This window comes from Bradysia coprophila, chromosome III, assembly GCF_014529535.1.
Source record: "Bradysia coprophila strain Holo2 chromosome III, BU_Bcop_v1, whole genome shotgun sequence".
NCBI lineage: Eukaryota > Metazoa > Arthropoda > Insecta > Diptera > Sciaridae > Bradysia > Bradysia coprophila.
Window position 1 is genome coordinate 4,679,169 of NC_050736.1, and position 19,524 is coordinate 4,698,692.

The 19,524-nt window shown below is 36.9% G+C and overlaps 3 protein-coding genes across 4 annotated transcripts in view; 2 read left to right on the plus strand and 1 right to left on the minus strand.

Annotated features, from left to right (window-relative positions):
- The first annotated feature begins 5,009 nt into the window (after window positions 1–5,009).
- LOC119078931 (E3 ubiquitin-protein ligase ZNF598) lies at window positions 5,010–8,913 on the plus strand. Its single transcript, XM_037186676.1, has 9 exons — window positions 5,010–5,464; window positions 5,543–5,688; window positions 5,759–5,820; window positions 5,949–5,986; window positions 6,044–6,130; window positions 6,216–6,340; window positions 6,404–6,516; window positions 6,579–8,404; window positions 8,487–8,913. The coding sequence occupies exons 1-9, from the start codon at window positions 5,258–5,260 to the stop codon at window positions 8,709–8,711; spliced, it is 2,829 nt and encodes a 942-aa protein (XP_037042571.1). The 5' UTR covers window positions 5,010–5,257; the 3' UTR covers window positions 8,712–8,913.
- A 734-nt stretch (window positions 8,914–9,647) lies between these two features.
- Window positions 9,648–12,010, plus strand: LOC119078939 (insulin-like growth factor-binding protein complex acid labile subunit). The gene is made up of 3 exons (XM_037186689.1): window positions 9,648–9,931; window positions 9,993–10,408; window positions 11,020–12,010. Exons 1-3 carry the CDS (start codon window positions 9,700–9,702, stop codon window positions 12,007–12,009), a joined length of 1,638 nt encoding a protein of 545 aa, XP_037042584.1. The 5' UTR covers window positions 9,648–9,699; the 3' UTR covers window position 12,010.
- A 2,158-nt stretch (window positions 12,011–14,168) lies between these two features.
- LOC119078951 (breast cancer anti-estrogen resistance protein 1) overlaps window positions 14,169–19,524 on the minus strand; it is a 57,284-nt gene continuing 51,928 nt past the window's right edge. For both annotated transcript variants that reach the window (XM_037186699.1, XM_037186707.1), the window contains exons 4-5: window positions 15,953–16,503; window positions 14,169–15,894 (exon numbers count right to left, since the gene is read on the minus strand). In XM_037186699.1, coding sequence (XP_037042594.1) covers window positions 14,859–15,894; window positions 15,953–16,503 — 1,587 coding nt within the window. In that variant the 3' untranslated portion in view covers window positions 14,169–14,858. The remainder of the gene's footprint in view (window positions 15,895–15,952; window positions 16,504–19,524) is intronic.

Below are 19,524 nucleotides of genomic sequence, written 5' to 3' on the forward strand. Positions count from 1 at the left end.
AAATTGGCCCCATTTGCTCATGTATAGGGTATGCAACTCGTGTGATTGCGGTTAGAGCGAAGCGAGGTTCACACTCATTGATTTTGTTTTCTAGCACAGACAGCAAAAGAAATCACACATAATAGTACATTTCATACCTAGGACTAAAAGTCTTATTTAGCGTGTGAGAAGTTTCCAGACAGAGCCGAAGGCGAGGTCTGGAATCGAATACGCCAAAAAAGACTTTTAGTCCGTGGTACGAATAGTATTTTTCATATTAGACGGAGAAAAAGTGCGACGAAGTCTTTTCATACCTAGGACCCGAAAAGTGCGACTTCGTCGCGAGGGATTCTTCTGAAAAATAGTATATGCAATTACCTTTCTAATGACACCCCACTCGACCCTGTATAGCTCGTGTAACTGGTTGGTGAAATTTTTGTAAGAAAAGTGCAACTTTTCAATTTTTGATGACCTCTTACCAGCCACACAAGCTTCGAAGAATTTTTCTGAAAGTGTTTTTGGGTTCTGGGGACGAATACATTATTGGGAACATGTAAAAAATTCCAATAGAAAATGCGTCCGATTTAGGTCTTCTGTTTTTCAGAAGAATACCTCCGCACTTTCTTTCCGTCCAATATGAAAAATACTATTCGTACAACGGACTAAAAGTGTTTTTTAGCGTATTCGATTTTTTACCTCGCCCTCTCTGTCCTAGGTACGAAATGTACTATTTCGGAATAAGTCACAGATTATTACTACAGTACTTTCCATTAACCAACTTAACCCGAGTAATTTCAGTACATATCAAATAAAAAAGTTTTGGGAAAGCTGTCGAAAACTACTCCGTATGAATGATAAGTAGACTAATATAAATAGACAGATAATCTGTTTTTTTTTTTTAAATCTGTTGAGGATTACTTAAGTTATCAAGCGACGTGACGAAAATTCTTTTGGGAATATCTCAGAGATCTCCCGTCGTAATAGCCCATCTTCGAACTGAACTTTAGAAATTTAATTTCCCATCAAATATAAAAAAAGGGTTTGGAAAACCGTTAAGAATTACTCGAGTTATCGTGTTATAAAGCGACAGCAAATTTTTTTTGGGAAGATCTCTAAGATCACCCGTTCGTTGTAACCCATCTTCAAACTTAACCTCAGGAATTAAATTCCCAGTCGCATTAAAAAAAAAGGTTTTTGGAAATCCGTTGAGGATTATTCAAGTTATCGTGTTATCAAGAAATGAACAAAATATGACAAACATTTTCTGTATTTAAGGTTTTTGGTCATACATTCATGTATTTTCAATCATAGTTGTGAACATTGTGTGACAACCATTTTAGGGTGTGTATCATCCGTAAGACCCATGAAATCAACGGAATAAATGACGAAAAAAGTTCTTATAGGTTTAGTTGTTTTAGGTCGCAAAAAACGTTCCTACCTAAAGCCAACTAAACCTGAAAGACAGAGCCCTACCTAGAGACAAGCTAAGCTGAAAGAGAGAGAGAGCATATCATACCTGAAAGAGAGAGAGCATATCATACCTGAAAGAGAGAGCATATTACATCATATCAGAAAGAGAAAGCATACATGTCATATCATAGCTGAAAGAGATAAGGGTCAGTAAATTAGAACTTCTATTTAAACAAATCTCGGGTAAAATTGGTCCTAGCGAATTATATTAAAAATGTAACAAAGCGACATCAGTGTGGTAAATGGACAATAATTTTCTGTGTCGAATGTGTCACGGGTGCCCAAGACAATTGAAATCGCTGGTGCCCAAGATAAACGAAATCGGTCCCAAGATAATTGTGATCGGCTTGTTTACATTAAATAATGAAAGTTCAGTTCACTAAAATGTTGAAATTCTTTATTCATTCTTTTAGAGAAATCGTACTTTTGCAATTTGGGCCCTTGCATTCCACTGATTTACGAAGGAGCATTGCTGAAAAAAACATCACGACGCTTTCATGTAATCTAATCCGTTGAGAACACTTTCATCTTTCAACTTTATCTTGTATCTTGAAAGCGAGACAGGAATACCTGGTTCGGGTCCATACAGGGGAGTGCTCGATGCTGTTCTCGCAAGCCTCTGCTGTTCTCGCAAGCTCATCTGCTGTTTCATTACCTTCGAACCCACTGTGGCCGGGAACCCAAGTAAGGCAAACTTGACATGTTTTGGCCATGGACTCATGTCTAGAGTGTCTCTACATTCCAGAGCCAACGAAGAAGTTTTTTAATACTGTACACTCAATGTTCTTGAAATAAAATAATCTAGCTGGTGCGGGATTCGAACTCTGTATCCCTTACCAGCCGAAAATTACGGAACTAAAAGAAAATGTTTGCAACAATGCGTCACTGCATGCATTCTTTTGTAGAGCTTCAAATACCTTCAAGAAAAGAGATTTAAACTTGAAAATTTTATTTTAATTTGTTGCGATGTTATCGACTTCCTTCACTTTTAATTTTGCAATAAAAAAAAACGAAACTGGCCCTAGCTGGATTCGAACTCGGGACCTCCTGTTCTCCATCCAAAGACATACACAATTAAACAAAAATGTTGCGAACATGGCAGCTTTTCGTGTTATACCGTTTATTTATCGATCTAAGAAAACTTTTGATATGAATGATCCCTAATGTTATTTACATAAAAAGTCCTAAACGTGTTTTTTGAAAATAAAAAAAAATGAATCTGGCTGGCACGGGATTCGAGCTCGGGGCCTACTGTTCTCCGAGCGACGATTACATAATACCAACAAAATTACACGCCATCTTTAGTAAATGTGAAATAGGACTATATGCCATAGAGGTGATTGGATCTGAAAACATCTGTGCTTGTGTTTCAATTAGAAACGCAGTCATTTTGAGACAATGAACTTTAACATATCCTCAATCAAAATCTACATAGCCTTCCATACCAAATAAACGATCGCATTGCTGAAAAAAACATCAACCTTTCATGTGATCTAATCCGTCGAGAACACTTTATTACACAATTTTATCTTGTATCTTGAAGGTGTGAATTATGTAAAAGTGAGCATGTGTTCATATTCTGTTTCACATTTTTCCAAATCAAAGACCATCAGAAATTAGTGAATATGCTACTAAGTTCTATGGGTCTTTCTGGGAGAAACCAATGAACTCTGAAAGTCACATGAACTTTATGTCTTTATCCAGAAATATCAGTCCAAGCCATTATTCTGTCAAAATGACCAAAGCTCATCGTTACATTTTTATCACTTCTGTTTGCTTCTGTAGTCAAGTTCACTAAATTTATAAACGTTCCTCAAACAGTAACATGAATACCTACTTACAAAGACATTTTAACATAGAAGACATTTAGTACACAAGTCTGTTTTTTTGGAATAGTTTCTAGATCCTTATTCTGACATGGCCCACCTTCGAACTTAACCTCAGAAATTCCATTCCTCGTCGATAAAAAAAATCTCATCAAAATCGGTTAAAACTCAGGTTATCGTCGTGACAGAAACAATCAAACAATTACGTTTTTCATAACATTTCATACATTGAGTGGTTACAAACATTTTAGGATATTTTTAGGCGTAAGACCCTTGACTTTCATTCAAGGGAATTATTTACCTTCGGCTTCTTTTGGATGCTTGATTTTAGGCACTTTTGCTTGTCGCCTCACTTCGTCCGCCTAAAATTGCCTTAAATATACCGTCTACCAAAGATACGTAATAGGTAATATTTACGATGTGTTGCCGAACTCACATATAGTGCGCAAAACAATCCCATACCTAGATAGCAAAATAGCTATTTATGTACTGGTTCTAAGTAATCCAGAACATAAAATATCTTACTGACATTTAAGGTGCGTCTGGCAAGAAAATAAAAATACAAAGTCACGTTTTCGTGTGATTGTCGACCTCGGTTTCGCCTCGGATCAACAAACTTTTTATCCCTTGTCATGTAAATAAGTATTATCGAAAATTGCGAACTTTAGATTCCTCTGTTGCATAAAACGTTCTAGGAATCTCGGTGCGAAGTACTTTATTAGGCTCACGATGCGCATTATGAAACTCGGACTGCGGTCTCGTGCAATGAAAATATAAACCAGAGGACCAGATACAAACCGGAGGACATAGCGATTTCATATAAACACACTCACCTCTCATGGGAGGTGAGTTTCTTTATATGAAATCGCTATGTCCTCCGCTCCATACAAAGTTTGACATTCGACCATACATTGTGTTGACGTTCATTGGACTCGTGTACAAACTTTACAACATTGCGTCACACAGTGGCAGATGATTTCAGGACTATTTTAACTATTTTAACTATATTATACTTTGAGTTTTTTTGGTTCTCGCAGAATGCGTAACCCTCAGCGATATCAGTTATTTTGTAAGTTGACACGAGAACTTGCGTCACTTTTACCCTCAGGGTTTTTTTGATTTATATGGATATCAGCGTGATTCTTACTTGTATGGAAAAAAAATTTTTGTCGATATTTGGTCACGAAAAATCGTCGAAGTTTGTATGGAAAATTTTTTCCACCATAGTAGGCCATACAAACTTCGGTGATTTTTCGTGACCACTAATTTTTTTTTTTAAATCGCAGGTTTAATCATAACTGTAAATAGTTATTTGTGTATCTGTTTTGGACGTTTGATTCTAGGCAATTTCGCGATAATAATAAAAATCTCGATACTCCCTCATTTTCGGCCCCGACACATGAAAATAGATTTTTCATACCTAGGATCCGAATATGAAAAATACTGTTCGTACCACGGACTAAAAGTCTTTTTTAGCGTATTCGATTCCAGACCTCGCCTTCGGCTCACACGCTAAAAAAGACTTTTAGTCCTAGGTACAAAATGTACTATTTCACACTCGTTACAATTTGTTTTTCAAAATTCACACCTAATAATGTTCAGAACCTTGTTCCACTCTGCTATAAGTAGTGTGGTTTCCTATCTCTCTGTTCACATGTGCCGACAGTTTTCATTTCGAAAACAACAGATGTCACCCATTCTGACCGAAACTATTCTCCACCTTCTCCACGTAGAGAAAATTATTTGCTTAAACGTCAAAAATTTTAAGCTCTACTGCTTTGTATAAATTTGTATCCGAAAAGGCCTCGATATCATTCTTTCATTTAAAATTCGTCCAACCTGTGTACCTATTCGCCTATTGAATGTGTTAATTTGAATCTAGAAATTCCTGTTCGTTTAACATTTGTTGTTGTATCCATCGATACGGTTAATTCTGAAACATAATTTCAATTCGAGCAATAGAAAAAAGTTCATTGGGAAAAATGTCTTATAAATCTGATAAGAAGGCGGAAAAGGACCAAGCTGATAGCAAGGACACGACACAAAATTCGTGTGTAGTTTGTTTCAAGCATACGGAAATCTTTTCGATTGGAGAATGTGAACATGTCGTTTGCTATGAATGCTCAGCGCGTCTAAGAGTTTTGTTGAAGCAAAACGATTGTATGATATGTCGTGCCGAGTTGTCACAGGTATTATATGACTTTATCTGGCACACATTTTCACTATCTAATTTCCTTATTTCGCAATGTTACGCTACGATCGTCTAGGTTATTTTCACTACGGAAATCAAACCGTTTATAAAGTTGACGGCTATGAATCGATCTGGATTATATGACACGAAGTATCGCATTTGTTTTACGTCACCGCGAGCACAAGCTGCTTTTTATAAACTACTTGAAAATCCGTGTTCTGTGTAAGTTTATTGTCACTTAATGAGTGGCTATAATGAATGATAAAATTAATGATAAGGGAAAACGTTACAGTTGCGATGTTCCACCGTTTCCGACGTTTGGAGCATTGAAGGATCATATGAGGAAAGAGCATGGTAAATTATTGTTTTGTTATTTTGTTGTATAGAAGTTGCAGTTTTGCTTCATTGAATTTAAGGACTCATAGTCTCGCTGTAAAGCCATCGGCATCGGTTTAAACATTTTTTTTTCTTCTAAATTTCAGAATTATTTTACTGTGACATATGTACGGACAACTTGACAGTGAGTTCAAAGAAATTGAAAATTCCGAAATGTCTATTCATTACTTCGTCTTCTTAGGTTTTTTCATTTGAAAGGAAGTGTTACAATCGAGTCAATTTAGGATTGCATAGACGCCGTGGAGATACCGACAACACATCCCATAAGGTATTTTCTATTGCCGCTGCCGCAAGAAATTGATGCTTCAAAGCATATCTTGATTAGCTGACACTGACCGATTGTTTATACTTAGGGTCATCCTATGTGCGAGTTCTGTGACCGTAGATATTTGGATCGTGATGAATTATTCAGACATCTTAGGCGAGAGCACTACTATTGTCATTTCTGTGATGCTGATGGGCTAAATCATTACTATGCGTATGTCGACAGTTGGAACACCATTCCATTGTTACACTTACTAAAAAAAAATCTTTTTCTCAGTGATTACGACGCACTGAAGGCACATTTCCAGTCGCATCATTATCTCTGTGAAGAAGAAAGCTGTGCTGAAGAAAAGTTTACATCGGTATTTCGATCAGAGATTGACTTACGAGGTAATTGACTCATTTCATGACAACGAATTAACCATCTAAAAGGCATTTTGCATACTTTGCAGCTCACATAGCAAGTACGCACAGCAGGTCAATTGGTAAATTAGCAACGAAACAAGCTCGTACCTTAGAAGTCGAATTCACTCTAGCACCTCGAAGTCGTACGGGTGAATCGTCACGCGGCTCCAACCGAAACAATAACCCCGTCGAAGAGGAATTTCATTACAATGAAAACTCATCAATAGTTCAACATGCACCACGGCCAATCGATGCGCAAAACGAACAAGAGTTTCCATCTTTAGCTGGCACAAGTTCAAGTACGTTTAGCGTTCGGCCGAGCGTTTCGATACGAACCAAAACGTTCGGACCCGGTGGTCTGGCTAGAACGAAAGAAAACTTTCCCGCTCTTGGCGGTAGCAGTTCCGATGTCAGTCCAGTTCATAAGCATAGTAACAACAACAACAACAATAATGGCTACAACGCCAGTGCCTTGTTCAAGAACGGTAGCAATGCGTCGAACGGCACCAACTCTGGAAAGGTTATGATACATCTATCCAATCGTCCATCTACCTCAACAACAACAAAGAAACCTGAAGTTAATCCGAAAAGCGCCAAAGATTTTCCGTCGTTGGGCAAGAAGGCTAATCTTGATAGCGACTTTGTGCCTTTGGTGCCTGTGAATCACAACAGCGTTTCCGCAAAACATCGATCAATTGTCAATCAAACCTATGAGTCGGCTGGTACTGGTGTTTCAGCAACCAAAGTAGGAGTCGTTGCTCGTGAAAGCGTGTCTGTTCCTTCAACGAACAAACCAGCAGCGAATGCTCCAAAGTTCAATTCTAAGGATAATTTCCCTGCCTTAGGAAATGGTACAGATGTTGCGGCCTCGGCTTCGTGGATTACAACGAAGAAACCAGTTACCGAAAGTAGAAAGTCGAAGGTAGCTCCGCCACCTCTATCAACAGCATCAACAGCTACAACATCGGTGAAAGTTGATTCGAAACCAAATTCAACAACAAGTAAAACGGAAGTGAAAAGCAATGGGAAAGCAGCCGATAAAAAAGACAAAGCAAAACCGAAGGTGAGCGAAAAGAAGGAGGAACCAAAGGTTCCGGAAAAGAAAGTAGTACCGAAAGGAAAAGTCAATAAGAAAACTGAATCCAAACCACTTGCAAAAAGTGATTCCGATGAATCCGAATGTGTGCCTTCACAAAGTGTTTTGAATGTTGTCTCGGCGAAGCATCGCTCTTTGATCAATGGATACGATCCAACAATTCAAACCAACTCCAGCAAATTGCAATTCGTCAAACGAGAAAGTGATACCCCTAGTGAAAAGTCGTCAAAAACTATTGTGCCAGCGTTTAGTTCTAAAAACAATTTCCCGTCTTTAAGTGCAAACGATTCAAAATATAGAGAGAACAACAACAACAACATGGCAATCAGTTTCATCGACATAATGAAAAATGCTAAAGATCCGGTTTCCGAGGCCGATTCGTCAAAAACAGCTCCTCCTCCCGGTTTCGACAAATCGAGAAAGAAGCCAACCCAACCTCCGCCCGGTTTCAATTCCGTCACCCTAAATTCTGTGGTTAAGCCAACAAATAATCTCACCTTCACCAGCTCATTGGGAGAAAGCTACTCCATCTTGCCAACGCACCATTATCTTCCTCCGAAAAATTCAACGAAACGAAACAAGGCTTTGTTCGCACATTTCCAAGAAAACGAGCAACCAGAAACGGTGGAACAATTCAAAGAAATTTCGAAGATGTTTATCAGTGGATCGTACCACGCGTTACCATATTACGAACACTGTAAATTTGCGTTGAAAGATAAATTCGATGTGATTTTCCCCGAATTGTTAGTATTACTGCCGGACATCAGTAAGCAACAGGTGAGTGGCTTTGTCTGGTGTCGATTGCCAGTCTCGGTGTAGTTCTAAATAAAATTCTAAATTGAAATTTCTTTTCATTCAGGAGCTGTACTTAGTCCATTCGCAACAACAGCAGGCATCTGGCAGCAAAAACAAAAAACCAACGAAAAAAAATCAAAATTCATTACTGGAAGTGTGTGCTACGTGCAAACAAGTACTCGTTCCTAGTGATTTATCCTCGCATTTGCAATCACATTCGCTTGAAAATAATTTCCCAAAACTTGGCAATCAAGATACGGTTAGCAGCACCAGCGCATGGAATAAGTAACTAAATTTCTACACTAATTTATTGAAGCAGAGTTTAAATATATTTTTTGTTAAATAAAACGGAAATGACAAGGAACATTTTTCCTGTTCGCGAAAATAAATTTTTTGAAAATTAAAATAATTATTGTACCCGTTATCAACGAGATTAAGGAAATGACATGCATACAACCAATGTTTTTTTCATTAAAATTCGTACAGAAATCAAACTTTTATTTGTTTAATGTCGATGGGATGGGTACGGGTACAGCTAATCCCCTTAAGATTGTAAGGCCAAATTGAAAATATTTTTAGTTCGTGCAGAGTTTATAACCTCGTTTTCTCCACTCAAAAACGAGCAGAATATGGCGTATTGTTGACACTATCTCTGATGACAGTGCAGGTGAGAAAAGTTGTTTTTCTCAACTATTGTTTTTACCATGGTTATTGTATATTTGCACGGATGAAATAGATATTTGTTCAACTTCTTTCGTTGAAAAGTTGGAAAATGCATTTCGGAGGGTGTTTTTCCTCGCTACGCTCTGGCTATAAGTCACCCGAGAAAATACAATTTCTAACTTATTCACCGAGTTTTTCACAACGTTTTTCACAACAAAGGCTTCCAAAGATTCAGCGGAGGTGAGAAACTAACTATTTTCTGGCCTGCGTTGTGAAAAATGATGTGTAAAATCCTTAAAAACTCGTCTTCACATCGCGCTCGCCTCAACAAAACTAGACAAACTAGAAAACTAGACTATTCGATCAGAACGTTTTTTTTTAGATAATCACTGAAATTTACTGCTTTCGGGAGAGAATATTCACAGTTCAGAAGCTTATTGGGATGTGTCAGAGATTAAATTTGAAAAACAACGATGATGAGGTCAAATGAGCGTCGACTTGTGTGTATAAGAGAAATGAGCATTAGTTTAAGAAAAATATAACCAGTTCTGCGTAATGCAAATTCGAAGAAGGCAAGTATTCGCCAGTGAGTAGAATAGTCGCTATGCAGAAAGATGTTTTGTACAAAATTAATTTGGATTTTTACTGCAATCTTGGCAACTTCACAGACAGTTTCCGCGAAAAAGTGTGTCTATGTTCGCATTGATAACGATTTTAATTCACGTGAGATCGATCTTGTTGAGTGTAAAAATGTTTCTTCAATGAATGAGCTATCGTCAGATATTAGATTCGATTGGAGACGTTTAAAAGTGATTAATAAGATCGGTGATACGTTCACGATTGCAGGTCAGTGATAGTAGCAATAATAATCACTACATGAAGTGTAGCATTCGAATATATTCCTTAGAAAATGATCAAGGTCTGGAGTACATACAACGATTAGATTTATCACAAGCCGGGAGTCTTGATGTTGCAGAATATGGTTTTCGTGGCTTCTCTCAATTGATCGAATTGAATATTTCGAGCACACACACTTCGATTTTAAGAAACAGTTGGTTTTCACGAAGGAACAATATACAAATTCTCGATTTTAGCTGGAATCAGTTAACTTCGTTAAAGCAGGATAGCTTGCGAACACTGTCACAGCTATCTGTTGCCAACTTTTCTCACAATGAAATCGAAGATATTGAAATGGTGGCATTTTCCTCTTTACAATCTATGAAAATACTCGATTTGCGCAACAATCGTATTGCACATCTGTTTGACCTGGGCGATCTTTCTACACTGGAAATCTTGAATTTGGATGAGAACTTTTTAGTTGAGGTAAGTATTCGTAGTCGGTTTTGACATATGTTATGGACATTTGTGAAAAAATTAAGGGATTAGCTCTGCCTAAGTCATTCCTTTATAGCTCAATGTATACTGACACAATGAAGATAACATTTTCTGTTGATCTGTTTGAAATACTGAGAACTCAGGAAGTAATAGATTTTTGATATGCTTACAGTCTGTTTAAATATATCTGTTAGACGATGAAGGTAGCAATGAAAAAAAATATTTTCAAAAATGCTCTTATAGGGTAGGGATTCCTAAATCACACACTTACTTTGCACATATATTATCAGCTTATGGAGGTGGGCTTAGATGGAGGTGAGCGGCTGAGGTATTTCTGTTGGTACCAACTAAACGGAGACTAACTCAGGCACTTTACGTTTACTTAGATATTAATTCAACGGGGGATAAAATTGGGTAGGGGTTCGTTTCTGAATTTTTCATGGGTACGATACGCTTATCTCCACTGTTAGAAAGATATCTCTATATATCTATATCGTTGCTAGGTCTACCGATAAGTTTATAGCCTTAGTCATTTTCACTGGTTCAACACAACAAATTCAGATTCCATTTTCAATATTTACATTTCATGTTACTTCCAGTTGCCTCCCAACGGATTTCATAAGCTGAAGGGCCTCCGAACACTCACGTTGTCTGAAAATACTATATCAACTCTACAAAGAAATTGCTTCTACGGCTTGGAAGCTCTGAGGACGTTGAATATTTCCGGAAATTCCATCACAAACATCCAAAATTATATTTTTGATGGATTCTCCACCGTGCTGAAGGAGCTCGATATCAGCAAGAATTACATTTCACAGATCGATTCAAATGCGTTCCAGAATTTAAATTTTCTTCAAATTTTGAACCTGTCTGGCAACAGCATTAAAGATTTGATGGAAAATACATTTTATGGCCTGAATGCCCTGCGAAAATTGTATTTGTTGAACAATGACATTTCGAGCATAGAACCACGGACATTTGACGAGTTGCAAAATCTGGAGGAGTTGGACTTATCAGGGAACGCCTTGCAATCATTTAGTGGAATAGTGTTTGGTCACTCAATGTCACCACGGAAGTTACGCAAGCTGTTCCTCAAAAATAACAAATTGCTTGAAATTCATCCCCACACATTCAATCATATTCCAAATATCGACTACCTCAGTCTGTCGTTCAATTCGATCGTTCGACTCGATGACAATCTACTTTTGCCGCTAACAGCACTTAAGAAACTACATATCGATCACAATAACATTGAAGAATTGTCTGCTTCTCTGTTTAACACAACTCTTCTGCTGCAAGAACTGTACATTGCTCACAATAAATTGACTTTTTTCCCTGAAGTCGACAATGAATTCAGAAATTTGGTGAAAGCATCACTGGAAGGAAATCCATGGCAATGTCCGTGCCTAAATGATATTATAGATTGGATGAAGCAGAAAGGAGTTGATTACAAGCGAACACGCGATAATCCATACTACGCCGGTTTGAAACCTATATGTGTGTTGAATTCGCGCAATGATTGTATTAAGGACATTGATGTAGCCAGGGAGCTTCGTATTGTCGAAATATACACAAATTCTTTGAAGTGAACATTGCCGCTGAGTTTATCAATCATCTGTTATGGATAACGACGACAAAAATAATGATATGCTCTGGGTAATATGGTAGATTATACAGTAAAATGCACGTTAAAAAAATTGAAGTACAAGATTTGAAATAAACCAATTAAAAATACTTTGATCGATGGAAGTAATAGACCCGATAATAATACTTGTCGTCTGTAACAGGTTACAGTCAAGTGAAAACTAATAACCTTTAGTATAAATACATTTTCTAAAGTCTGCCAAAGTTAGATTTTATAAATTTAATCATTCGTGAAATTCTAAGTCTTTGTAACTAGTCATTTAGATGCCATACCTTCCAAACTAAAGTTAGCATCCTGGAATATCATGTCGACAACTGGATACAATCTTTGATATCTTAAAAAATAATCTAAGAGACGGTGATTCTTCAAGTCTTTCATCGCTGTTGTTATTTCGACAACAATAACAAACACTAACATTGCAGTGTCGGAAAATTAAGAAGAAGATTACTGTAATACGACTCTAAATTATAAATATTATTCAGCTCATTGTACCACCGATATCTTTTTTTTAATTTTTTTTTCCCACCAAATAATGGATGGAGCTTGGATAATGTCGAAACTATAAAAATTCTCAAAGCGTATATGTTTCACCGACTTATCATGTCGTTATTCCCGTGAAGCTAGATTTGAAATATAATTGACACAGTTTTGAGAATAGGACCTGGTTGATAGTGATTACACATACCGCTATTTTTTCACTGGGGTCGTCACGCAAAAAAAGTCGGTAATCCAACTGCATTCACTAGATTGTGGAAATTGGTCATCCGAGACTCCGACACCATACGAATTCCAAGTGACAGACTTAACTAACTACAAGAGACAATACAATTCAATCAACTAGAAAGGCTGGAGATGAGCGGGTTGACTGAAAAAGGACAGTTATTAGCAAACTCGTCGATTTAAACGCGAATCAAATCCCTAACCAACGCACTTCAAGTATGAGTGGTACTCTAAATAAATAGAGTTCTGAAACGGGACACAAATTTTGGCACTGTAAAAAAATCTGGAAACATTTTTCATACAAAATAGTAGCACTCGAAGAACTTTTGCTTGAAGTGCGTTGCCCTAACATAAGCAACTCAGTTATTAGAATATGACTCGGTCACGCCATGTGGAAATGGAAATCTTATGATTAACATAGGGAAATGTTGTATGAGAACTAACGCTTAAATGTACCAGATTTTTGTATAATTCTATCACCTTTCGTCATAAAATTACTAATGTTAGCACTTTTTTGTGTAAACCAACCTGCCGTTCATACCGCTCATACCGTACATATATATTTTACCAGAGTGAAGTTGTATCACCAAAAAATAGAGCACAAAGAATGAAGTACTACAGGCCAACCGATGTGTCCTTTCGCCTTCAGCGAAGTTGCAGGTCTTACGTATAAAAAACACATTTTTTGTTTAAGTTTTTATTTCAAATATTTTATTGGATCAGACATCTTCCAACGACGAATCATCGCACTATAATAATTATACTCGCAGTACATTTTTATTCATTTTTTTGCACGAGTTTCAATAGACACTCGCAATTGCATTACATTTTGTTTGACTAAACACTATATTGTGATTGGCATAACTAACCTTTTGCAGACGAGTAGACTAAATTATCTGTTTTGTTGACAGCGACACACATATTTTATAAAAAAGGATATGTTGGAAATTGTTAGATCGAAAGATGGAAACAGATTTTCTAATTGCACTCGTGTGATGCGCTGTGTCGTCTGTGAAAGGTTTAGTGGTTACTTTTAAGAAATTGCAATATATAAACGACAATCTTATGGCAATATACGCTCTCGCTTAACTTAAGTCATTTAACCGAATATAAGCTTACACATTATTGACTATTATAGCTCTACACATTTCGTCGACGTAATTTTATATATTTTGGAAAGTATGTTTCAACTTCTCTATTAAATAGCATTTTCGGTGTTGTTTTAATCCATCGCAATTACACATATTCAAAAGAAAATGCATTCTACCAACGACTACTCTTTCTCTGTTAAACTCTAAATATTATTTACCACTTCAGCCACAACTTTTATTAAAAGACATTTTCTTATTCAGCGATTAAGATTTTACTTTCATTTGAATATGGTTTTAGTTTTGTTTTTATAAAAGTTGAGTACGATATCACATTTAAAAATTCTATTTAATGTTCTTTGACGATTATTGTTAGTTATAAATTTGTAAATTTTTATTCGCGTTTGTTCCTCTTCAAATTTTTCGTTTCTAATGTGTTTTGGCAGTTCATTTTATTTAAAAAAAAAAATTCTTTACGACAAAACATTCCCATTAATGAAACGTAGGTCTTATATGGAAGTGCAGAAGATGTAACAAAAAAAAAATTAAGTCAACAGAACAACTTACCCGAAGGTAGCAAATCTTTGAAGTCGTCGAATTCATGTGAAAAAAACATTGTCACACAATGAATGTTAGTGAATGAATGTTGTTAGTTCTACGAAACGAATATCACATAGACTCTGTTGGACCTGCAACTGCGGTACTCCACAATACAGCGACTGCACAGTTCTCTGAACTCAGAGAAATTCGAAGCGATTATGAAGCGGTTTTGCCAGGTTTAATTCTCACATTGTCATAATTGACTTGAAAGTAGAAATCAACGGAACGGCTTTAAGAATCAATTCTTTCAACGTGCTCTGTACCGCTCATCGATGTGTGCATACACGTTTTGTTCTGTTCATTATTCAGTCTTAATGAGCGATCGGCAAATCGTACATTTAGTAGGAACTCCAGGTGTATTGTGTTCATCTATGTCCCCATCAAATTACTGATTCGAAACTGGTTGTGTCGCCTGTAACATGGCTACTTTTAATGCGTATGCCAAATGACTGATATCGACCACGGAGTCAACCATTTCCTGCACAGCAGAAACACTGGGAAAGTTTTGAGCCGCCTTTTTCGTTTTTGCCACACAGGTTTTTAGTGCTTCCGACAATGAATCCGCACATTGAAGCACGCTCTTTTTTATCTCCATCTTCGACACATTTCGATGGACGATGTCGCCAATGTTGACTAAATTGTGGGCGCTTAGTACGACGAATTTGCCGTAAGCTAGAAAGAATTTCGGTGGTTGATTTCGTTCGACTGTTTGAAGGAATGCATCAATTGCTTGTGTCAGATATCCCATATGTGTAACGGTTTGGGTGGCATAGTACGTAATTAACGATGTATCATTTTGATTCAAACCGGGCTTGTCGTTATTTATTGCGGCCGTCTCAGCATTCTTCACAACATCGTCGAACTTTGTTTGCAGGTCTTGGGGTAGAGCATCTCGTAGTTCAGCATTTTTCTTTGCCGAACTTTCTTTGGATTCTAAACTGACATAGTCATAGTCTTCTAGCCATTCGTTGTTGTTGGCGCCGTCTTGTGGTGATGTGACTGGTGTAGCTCTTTTGAAGAGCAACGTTGAATTTCCCTGAATAAACGATGCGGACTGACGAACGTCCTCGGTTAATGTTTGAGCGCAAGCAATTAATTGGTCTAAACTGTCTGGTGGTCCAGGTTGTTTTTGTGAATTTTCAGGTCTTGATAATGCGTCAACTGTCCAGCCTTGTGAGTCTAAACTTTGGGATGCTTCGTGAACTAATCTGTCGGCATCGCGTAGAGCCTTAACCAGTGGTCTCAGTTTTAATGCTAGTGTTTTATCATCGGCTCTTGCTGCATTGCCCAAAGCTCCATCACCGAATTCAGCTAGATCGTGTAGTGCTGTTCGAAGTCTTACGGCAGCCAGTTTTAAGTCCATTAGAATAGGCTCCAGCTTCTCTTTGGTGCGCCATGAAGGTGACACAAATCCTAAAAGTCTACAAGGAGATCGAATGAGTTAGACTTTGAAGTTGTTTTCCATTATTAGGACATTACCTTGAAATAGTCGATGTAGCTTCATTCTGTAATTTGGCCAATGTGTCCAGGGCTGATGACAATTCCAGTGGAAGCTCTTTCTTTGTGGTAATTATTGGGCCCTGATTCTGAATCAACGGTATGTCAAATGAACTGTTGGCTTGTGACATTTGTGCGGGAGCAGATGGTGTAAGCGACCGTATTGAAGGTGGATTTCGTCGCGGTATATCATAGTCCGGCATATTTGCTAACGACGATCGATTCGATGATGATAAACTTAAACTGTCGCTGGTTAGAAGTGATGAATTGGAGCTGCTCGGTGTGATGTTATGTTGTGACAGTAAATTCGAGGGACGAGGTATGTCGTACGAATCATCCAAACGATTATCTCTTGGTGGAGTTCGACTCCATGACCGTGGAGAATCGTAGTTTATTTGCACGGCTGGCTTTGGTGTATCGTACGTATCTTGGTCGGACATCGTTGATAAATTCTGATATGGACTGTTGTTGCGATTTGGTGTCGGTAGAAGATCGTAGAGGTATACGTCACCACATTTCTGAGGAGTAACAACCTGAAACAACAAAATATTTGATTTTAGAAAAAACTTGGTAACATCCAGCGGCGGTCTGATTAATATTTCATCATTTTATGAGTTTTTTGAATCAATTGAACAACGCCATTTTAAATAAAAGCTTAAAAATTCAAACGAAATCTTTATTCCATGAATCATTTAACTCCATTCCATCACGTGGACTATGACCAATATCTTAAATTAGAATGGTCTTGTGACTTCAAACAAAGAATGTTTTGCATAAGTGAATTTTACCTCTTGAAAACTTGATGCTATACTAGTGCAGTACCTTTACAGACCGATTCATTCAAGAAACGAAAATTAAACCATTCAAACGACAATAACTTCTCAATTCCACTTCAACATCCAACAAAAACAAATAAAAGTTTCCGTGCAATGTTCACTTTACCGATAATTTCCATTAACTGAATGCAATCACAGTATCCCTAGGACTCACTTCAGAAACAGGAAAAACTTTTGTTTCAATTGCAACAAAAAGACTGTTCGTTTATTATTCAAACAAATCCTTTAAATCAAGAGGACAAGCAATTAAAAATTGTTGTGAATTTCAATGAAATGAAACTGGAAAAATGGTTCCTCTCACATAATAAAACCAAGTGAATAACATTGTGATTAAGATCGGTAAATAGAACGTGACCGTACGAAGACACTCAGTTTGTTGCGAACTACAATGCGCATGTATCGTTTGTGAGTTGGTGGTTAGGGTGAGAGTGGTTTTTTTTTTCGGAAGAAAAGCGGTCTGTGAAATAGGGTGCAATTGTAAAAGAAAGGAAAAATGAATAGGAAATGGAAAAGCGGGAATATAATAAATCTCATCAATTCTTTTCTTCGAAATGCACTCTCTATTCTGTGGGGTTGTTTGTAGACACCAAGATGGAAATGATGTTATTATCTATGAATCAAACGAAAAACAACCGAAAATAAAGGTAATTCAACGGATTCTTCAACTTCAGACTAACGTTTAATCTTACTAATTATTACAATTTTAAGATCCAAGAATTATCGGATTTGTTGAGGCTTTGCAGAGATTGTTTAATTTTCGTAAAAACACATTGTCAACCCTCGTGAAACCGAAATCTTCAATGTCGAAATGAGTAACCTCACTCCTCAAAACAGCATTGGAGGAGTGGGGATGCTTATTGTGGTAAATTGTGGGTTCATTTGTCTTCAAGGATCTGGTAGTAATTCATTGACTTCGAAATATTACCTCCCACAACAAGATTTTCCTATGCACCAATTTAACCATAGTAAAGAAATCAAATGCTGCTCGAAACAGTCAATAGTGGAGCCATGTCATGGGTCACACATTTCAGAAAGTCTGATCAATCTTAGAGTTCAAAATAATTAATTCAACAAAACTGTTCAAACGTTTTTGCTAACATGGTTTCTTGCTGTATTTTATTGCGAAATGGCAATTACCGTCACATTCATTCTTATGTAAATTTGCCATCTGTAGCCAAATACATTTTCCAATTAAAAACGGTTATTTGTCCCACTCAAAAGGGACGTTTTTGTTGAAAATAAAATATTTGTTCAAGACATACAGACTCACCCCCTATCTATTCCGAAAAATCGCATGTATCAGAGGTGCATCAGAAACTCCTACATGTTGCATAATCCCATTTAAAGTAAGACAACATGAATAGAAATGGGGTTGATATGCAAAACAAAACCATTTACATCAGAAGTCTTCAAGATAATTTGTTTCGACAAATGCTTATTGTATGGATTCCCAATAACACGTTCCGTAGATTTCTACCGAAGTGCAATGTACAAATTATTTGATTGGTCTTCAACCTCTGTTGGACCGTAATAATTCCAATGATGATTTTAATTGGATTTTCCGTACCAATTTACCATTTCATCTACAGGATGAACATCCAGCGCAATAAACATTGAAAAATTATTGAATAATAAATACAAACTCGGCATCTTTTATTCTATCAATTCAATTTGGGTGATAAACAACAAGCCGGTATAAGTGCCATTCATATGCATAAAACATTTTCTGTATACACACATCCTACACGATAGTACTCGGCGTCAAGGTATCACACAAAGGATAAATTTGGCAAATGTGAGTAGGTTGCTAGGTAACTCACCTCACAGGCATTGGAGTGATATTTTGGTTATATGGATATTCGGATGTTATTTGCTTAGGGTGAAAAATTTGCTGTGAGGAATTTTTTTTTGGTATAGATATACGCACGCTTTTCATACTGGCATTGCTCGTCTTTATTTGGAATCACACGAAAAACCATTTTAATAAATCGGAAATTACCATCGAACATAAGGTGTTTTTCCCACATGTTGATGTGAAATTATTATTATTTTTGCTATCAGATCGAAAAATCACGGTATTTTCCTTTATTCGATAATTTATAGCCGGTGAAGAAAGAAAAAAAAAATTGTGTGGGTCTTTCATTGTGGGTTGTAATTGACTAGCTGATGGTGTGATTAAATGAATGATTTAGTACGTGTTGAATAAATCTGGAAATCAAATTGACATGCACGAGCTAGGTAAACATCTTTCTTTGAAGCTATGAAGGTGGATATCTAGACAAATTTAGGAGTATCAAATTGGAAATTGAAGATTTTTTGTAGCAAAAGTTCATGGAAACATAAGCCATACCATTTTTTTACAACACTCTCCCTCAAATAATAGTTATTTGTTTACCGAGGGAAGGAAATAGAAAATTCCAACAAGAACGAAGAGAACAACAGACAACAGCGAGTTGGAACTTTCTTATTTCTCCGAGAGGTGTACACAACAACATCCACATGTGCAAGATGGGATTAATCGTTGTTCCACCATTTTTCAAAACAAAAACAAAGGTGACAGCTCGGGACAGAAAATACATATTTTCTTCCTTGTCAAAACAGGTGGAACTGTCATGAAGAAAACATGGTTTTCTCTTGACCTTTTGAGCGGAGAAAATAATCTTAATCACACGGCAAACATGAAAAATACTGTTTCACAATTTTAAACATAAATTCGCA